The sequence below is a fragment of the Lissotriton vulgaris genome, unplaced genomic scaffold (genome assembly GCF_964263255.1).
Source record: "Lissotriton vulgaris unplaced genomic scaffold, aLisVul1.2 SCAFFOLD_2288, whole genome shotgun sequence".
NCBI lineage: Eukaryota > Metazoa > Chordata > Amphibia > Caudata > Salamandridae > Lissotriton > Lissotriton vulgaris.
The window spans coordinates 357,953-365,668 of record NW_028253704.1 but is presented as its reverse complement, the minus strand read 5'-3'; the positions used below and the strand labels follow the sequence as shown (position 1 = coordinate 365,668).

Here is a 7,716-nt window from a genome sequence, read left to right as displayed (position 1 = left end):
GAATGGCCCTTCCAACAAAAGGAAGACCACGTGACTGTCATGACAAAGAACAGGTCTATCGGATCTCTATCCTTTCCAGGTCGCACTATTGTGTACTTGTAGTTTTGTAATAGTTTGGTAATAGTTGCCTTCTCTAGTTGTTTGCTAGTCCGCCCACTCGATAAGTGACGTTTTATGATCTCCTTTGGTTTGCAACAGGATTGGTGATTGCTTGCATAATGTCGGGCAAGTTCTACTCTCACACTTAGACTCTATTGCACGACGCAAATAGTCGCTACTAGTTTGTCATTATTGCTATTATATGTTTCTGTGCACATATATTGCCCTTACTACAGGGAGTTCAATCCAATTTAACGATTCAAGTTTTCTTAACGCAACGTTTAGCTGGTTCTAACCTTCTTACTGCTTTCGTCTGCACGTTGCAGACAGTCACTCCTGGTTTAACACAGCATATTATTGCGCACAAACACTACCATTACGCTCGTATTATTGCTGCAGTAAATGTTACCCGCTGCCACACAGTCTGGACATCTAAATCCTCTTAAGTTTAACATTGGAACTAATGAATATCGATTGCTAATGTTTAATAACTCCTGTTTTGCCTAGCTAGGTACTGTCGTCGTACTCCCTACGTACGTATTGGGGGGGGAGGGGGGGAGGGGGGATTGGGAGGGCTTGCATGGGGATTGGGAAAAAGAGAGAGTTTTCAGCAGATAATAATTGTTGGTACCTTATAGCATTGTATATCTTTTTGTGTTATTTTTTGTCCCTTTTTCTGTCTGTTCCATTCAGCTACAACACATTCAGCTACAACACAAGGACGCTAGTTATACCCCTAGCCACTTCGCTAGCTCTGTCCACTTGGTATTGTATTAGCACACAGGCTCCCACGGGGATGTTTGTCTCATTCTTCTGCCCCCCACCAGATCACCACTTAGCGATAACCTTGCCCACTAATGTCTAACACTAAGTCATTAGCGGATGACCTCAACATAGTTTCGTTAAATGTTAAGGGTCTTAACCACCCTGTAAAAAGGAGGAAAGTGTTCGACTACATCGCCAAAACTAAGGGGGATATTATCCTCCTACAGGAAACTAAACTATCGGAAGAGGACACACGTTTCTTAAACGTCCATTGGTCTTCCCATATACTGTCATCCCCTGCACCGCACAAGAAAGGAGGTCTAATTACCCTGATATCAAAGAAGTCGAACATAACACTAGTTTCACACACTCATGATACGGAGGGAAGGGTTCTGGTGGCCCATCTACGCAGGGAAGATGACCCAATTCACGTTGTGAACATTTACGGCCCTAACTCAGACGACCCCGGGTTTTGGGACTCCGTTTCCCGCTCGATGGAGCATATCCCTCAGGACGACCTTCTCATTGTGGGAGGCGATTTTAATCTTCCTCTAGACCCCCTACTAGACCGGCAGTCCAAATGCGCTTTTCACCCATCACGCTCACATGAGGCACTCCTGCGGCTATGCGAAAGGTACTGCCTTAAAGACTCATGGCGTCTCCAAAACCCTGATGGGAGAGACTTCACCTTTTACTCCACTCCCCACAACTCCTACTCGCGTATTGACTTTATCCTAATATCTTCTACATTTGCACACCTAATCGAGGAAACCGACATCGCCCCTAAACTGATCTCCGATCATGCATGTATCCACACCAAACTTGCAGGCTCCCGCTCAATCAGACCGCCCAGAAGATGGCGTTTCAACGATGAAACACTAACCAACCCGGACGACAAACTACAGATTACTAAAGCCATTGAAGAGTACTTACTCTTAAATAATGTCCCTGACACAGATCCAAACATCCTCTGGGACGCGCTCAAAGCCACGATCCGTGGAGTTATTATTAATATAAGAACCAGAGCCAACAAAGCGATAAACAAAGAACTAGAGCAACTGGAGCAGGAGATCAGATCACTAGAATCCTTACACAAAACCAATCCTCAAGACTCCAAACCCCTTGACCAACTCATAAAAAAGAAATACGAGTATAATTCCATTGTGAGCAAGAGAGCAGGCGTGTGGATCAACCGCTTCAAAGCCTTGAAGCTGTGTGAGGGAAACAGAGCCGGGAAGCTGTTGGCCTCCTACCTTAAACACAAGCAGAAATTAACAACCATATCCTCTATAAAGGATCCCGCTAATAACACGCACACCAGCCAGTCCAAGATTCTTGATACCTTTAAGCAATTTTACGAAGAATTATACAAGAATGATAAGCCCCTGGACCCACAGTCATGCATAGATTACCTAAAGACCCTAGACCTCCCCAGACTCTCAGAGATAGACGAATTAAATCTAGGGTCACCCATCAGCATCACAGAAATCTCGACGGCCATAAAAACACTCAAAGGCAACAAAGCCCCGGGCCCTGATGGCTTTTCTGCCTCTTTCTACAAAGCCTTTGACAACCAACTCTCCCCGACACTCCAAACCGTGTTCAACTCCACCGCCTCCAGTGGGAGTATCTCTCCCTCGATGAGTGAAGCCACAATAATTGTTATACCCAAGGAAGGGAAAGATCCCCTCCAGACAAAAAATTACCGCCCCATTTCACTCATAAATATTGACTGTAAGATCTATGCCAAGATCTTAGCAACTAGACTAAACGCCGTACTGCCCAAATTGATAAGTCCATCACAAGTAGGATTTTTGAAACACAGGATGTCGAACGACAACACCAGACTCCTATGCCACATACTTGAAAAAGCGAAAAACTGCAAAATGCCGATGGTTGCAATAACCCTAGATGCTGAGAAAGCATTCGACAAAGTCTCATGGCCATTTCTTCAGCATTGTATGAGCGCATTCAATCTGGGTAATTCTTTCATTAAAATGGTGATGGCCTTATACTCCGCCCCCTCTGCCCGTATATCTATTAATGGAACACTCTCTGACCCGTTCCGCCTATTCCAAGGAACTAGACAGGGTTGCCCACTTTCACCGGCTCTATTTCTGCTGGCTCTTGAGCCACTACTCACCGACATCAAGAAAAATGAGGACATCGCAGGTGTCACATTCGGAAACACTCAGATAAAACTAGCGGCATATGCCGACGACATCTTAATAGCCACAGAACACCCAACCCTATCAATTAAGGGGCTTATGTCTTCCATCAGTAAGTACTCGGCTTTGTCCGGCTATAAGTTAAACAAGGACAAATCCGAAGTTAAACCCCTTAATGTACATACTACCAAAGAGGTCCTTGGAAATTCAGGTCTAGCCTGGCAACCGGATGTCATCAAGTACCTAGGAATAGAATTCACTGACAACATACTAAGTACACTCAAGCACAATGAATCAACCACACTAGCGAAAATTAAAAGAATCTTGGATGGTTGGTCGCCGCGATTCATTACATGGTGGGGTCGGATAGAGACGATAAAAATGATGATCTCCCCATTGGTCAATTACCTGAGCTCGATGCTTCCCCTAACGCTCTCTAACGATTTCCACTCAAAACTGGATAAGGTAATCACCTCCTTCCTCTGGCAGGGGAAAAAAGCCAGGATCAGCATGAAAAAGCTACGACTAGATAAATCCTTGGGTGGCGTCAATCTGGCCGACTTTAGACTCTACCAGACCGCCTTCCTGGCCAGGCAAGGTGCGATCTGGCTCACTCCACAGCCTGATTACACACCTGTGTGGCTACACATCGAAAAATCCCTAGTGCAAGGCCTTGACCCCTCCTCCCTCCTTACCATCAAAGTGCGTCCCGATATCGACTCTAACATCATATTTAAAAACACTAAGAACTCCCTCCTCCATATAAGTAAATCTCTACCCCATCAATTTCGCAATTCAAAGTGGGAATCCCTATGGCGAAATAACACTATAACATACAAAGGTAAACCGCTGTATAATCCTTCTTGGATCAGGAAGGGAATACACTTCCCTCACCACCTCTACGAGGGCCAAACACCACTCACATTCAAGGAATTACAGGATAGATTTCAACTCGAGAACATTGACTTCTACTATTTCCTACAAGTTAAGGTGGCCCTAACCAAAGCAAACTTGGGCAACACATCCCCCTCACTCCCTGGCCTTTTATCCACCCTTAATAGACTTGGCCACCAGGTTTCCAGAATGTACAAAATGATCAAACCACAGACATCTAACCTGGTCTCTGCATTACAATCCTATTGGGAATCATACTCCTCCACTCCCACATCTGATAACGAGTGGGCCAGAATTTGGGAATCGACCACAAGACACAAAATTAGCCCAACTCTATCCCAAACTAAATTCTGGCTCCTACACAAAGCCTTTTGGACCCCCAGGAGACTTTTTCTGCACAACATCAAAGACAATGACTCCTGCTGGAACTGTTTGGAAGCGGGAGGAGACCTTGAACATCTAATATTTAAATGCCCCCGGGTTGCCACATACTGGGACAGGATATTTGACTTTGTTAACAAAGCCCTGCACGTTTCTCTCCCGAGAGAATTTGCTACTCTAGTTATGGGTTCTTCCAAAGCTGTCACTTTAAATGAAAATGACAAAGCCCTACTTGATCTTTTACTGACGGCGGCGGTTAAAGTCATAACGTCCAACTGGAAAAATACAGCCAAAGCCTCCTTCCCCCATTGGCTCAACTGGGTTTCTAATCTCAGGGGTGCCGATACCATTGCACTTGCCTCTCACCCCTGGCGCCCACAACACAGGAAAATATGGGTCTCACTTGACGCTCACTTTGATCTCTTCAAACCTCCGTGAGGCACCTAAAACATTGTTGTGGCAAGCAATTTCTCAATATGTCATTTGATGGCTGTGATTCACCCTGCTGTGCTATATGACCGATCTGCCCGCTGACATATGCCTTCGTGTTGTACGGACTTGATGCTTGATTGTCATTTTCTTTATTTACCTGGTATATTTTTCCCCCCGCATGTTATGTTTACTCCATATTATGTTACTTCACCGCCTCTCGGTTTATTATGTACGTGTACCATGGTCTTTATCTGCTATTATTTGTTCTGCTCATATCAATACCAAACTCTCTCAATAAAAAACTCTGTGAAATAAAAAAAAAAACCAATGCAGCATGCGGATTGAGCAATCGTGAATGATCAGAGAACAATGCACAACTACAAATCGTGCAGTCTTGAACTTGACGATTCAAAAAGGGGGTGGTGATGAACAGAGTGTCTGAATTAAGCAGACCACTCTTACCCAGTCAAGAGACCAGGGCTTGATCCATCACCGTTATTTAGCTCACTGCATCACCCCAGTTCAGAACCTGGCTATATGCAAATGAGTCTGACCCAGTGCCTCATGGGAACAGAGCAGACCAAACTACCAAGCCAATTCTTCAACGGAAAGGAGACATGCTTCCGGGGACCGGTTTCTGGCATTTCAGCCGTCGTCGGCCCGGCTTGCTTGAATCCTGGTGGTGCAGTGAGCAAGGGACTCATGTCTGAGTATACCCTGCCGCACTTGTGGTGGCCAAAAACGATTCAAAAAGGGGGTGGTGATGAACAGAGTGTCTTAATTAAGCAGACCACTCTTACCGTTATTTAGCTCACTGCATCACCCCAGTTCAGAACCTGGCTATATGCAAATTAGTCTGACCCAGTGCCTCATGGGAACAGGGCAGACCAAACTACCAAGCCAATTCTTCACCGGAAAGGAGACATGCTTTCAGGGACCAGTTTCTGGCATTTCAGCCGTCGTCGGCCCGGCTTGCTTGAATCCTGGTGGTGCAGTGAGCAAGGGACTCATGTCTGAGTATACCCTGCCACACTTGTGGTGGCCAAAAACGATTCAAAAAGGGGGTGGTGATGAACAGAGTGTCTGAATTAAGCAGACCACTCTTACCCAGTCAAGAGATCAGGGCTTGATCCATCACCGTTATTTAGCTCACTGCATCACCCCAGTTCAGAACCTGGCTATATGCAAATTAGTCTGACCCAGTGCCTCATGCGAACAGGGCAGACCAAACTACCAAGCCAATTCTTCTCCGGAAAGGAGACATGCTTCCGGGGACCGGTTTCTGGCATTTCAGCCGTCGTCGGCCCAGCTTGCTTGAATCCTGGTGGTGCAGTGAGCAAGGGACTCATGTCTGAGTATACCCTGCCACACTTGTGGCCAAAAACGATTCAAAAAGGGGGTGGTGATGAACAGAGTGTCTGAATTAAGCAGAACACTCTTACCCAGTCAAGAGATCAGGGCTTGATCCATCACCGTTATTTAGCTCACTGCAACACCCCAGTTCAGAACCTGGCTATATGCAAATTAGTCTGACCCAGTGCCTCATGGGAACAGTTCAAAAAAGGGGGTGGTGAGGAACAGAGTGTCTGAATTAAGCAGACCACTCTTACCCAGTCAAGAGATCAGGGCTTGATCCATCACCGTTATTTAGCTCACTGCATCACCCCAGTTCAGAACCTGGCTATATGCATATTAATCAGGATAGATGTTACAATCTAAAGAAGCCCCACCAGAAGCAGCCTTCCTGCTGCTCAGCCCATCCACCAACTGACTCTCACTGACCAACATTCCACTGCCACCTCACACACCAACATTCCTTCAACACAGTCACACTGGCTGAGCAGCAGGTATAACAGTTTTCTTACAAATGTATACTTCTGAAATGATTGCAGCATTTTAGGCTATATATAGTACGAAATTACAGGAATATGCCTGTCTGCTTTTGTCCTGAAACTGATTGTTCCTGTGGCTGCTTGGCCTGTCCTTCTCCGCCCGTCATGGGGTTTTGATTGCTTCCCCCTCCCCCTCCTTGTTGCCCGTCATCCTATTTTGCATATGTTGTGAAATTATTCTCCCCACTCTGCATTTTTTCTTGTCCTATTCCTCCCCCCCACCAAATCACCCTCGTCCTGCTCCCCTTGTCCCTCACCCGCCCCTGTGGCTGCTTGCCCTGTGTTTCTCCTTCCCCAGGACCCTCATCTTATCTCAAGGTGACAGGTTATCACTGGGGACAGGATCATGGCCACATCTCTGCTTTCCTCAGATTTCATTTACACAAACCAACTTCCTTTCTTCTTTTCCTCTTTAAGAGTGTTTAAATGGTGCTGTATGTTAAAACCAAGCTTCTTCTAAGTGCAATTTTTCTGTATTTCTCATTGCAGGCCTTGTGTGCACTCTTGAAGAGCAGCATTTCACCGGAAAGCGCTCTTGCAATCAGATAGGTGGAGCTCAATTGTGCAGACCTCTCACACAGCCTCACTTGCACAAATAGTACCTGGGGCTGCTATCTGCTCACTTGCATTATATATAATGCTATAATATTCAATATCACTCCACGTGTATTCCTATCCACAGCACACAATATCACTCCACGTAATTCCACTACACATTACCACACTATTACTACTCCCATAATTCCAATGCACATCATGCAGCACAATTCAGCTGCACTGAACTCCACTCTACACCACACAATTCCACCCGCACACAATTCCACCACAAACAATTCCACTCCGCACCACATACATCCACTCCACTCCACGTACATCCACTCCACTCCACTCCATAAGACATACTTAAAAGACATTAACTTTGACAACGTCTATATTGCCAAGACCGATTGGATTTGCCATTGTTTGTTTAAAATTAATTAGGTGTTCTCTAAAGTTCCCAGCTGATGTTATCTGTACAAATAGGATTTCAGGGTCTGTGCATATATTTTTTAAATAATGCGTTAATTTTTATTTGCTCGTTTTTT

General features: G+C 45.4%; 1 protein-coding gene across 1 annotated transcript in view; it reads left to right on the top strand.

The window, feature by feature from the left end:
* The first annotated feature begins 956 nt into the window (after nucleotides 1–956).
* Nucleotides 957–7,716, top strand: part of TP53I13 (tumor protein p53 inducible protein 13) — a 91,337-nt gene continuing 84,577 nt past the window's right edge. The window contains exon 1 of the mRNA XM_086951453.1: nucleotides 957–2,484. Coding sequence (XP_086807579.1) covers nucleotides 957–2,484 — 1,528 coding nt within the window. The remainder of the gene's footprint in view (nucleotides 2,485–7,716) is intronic.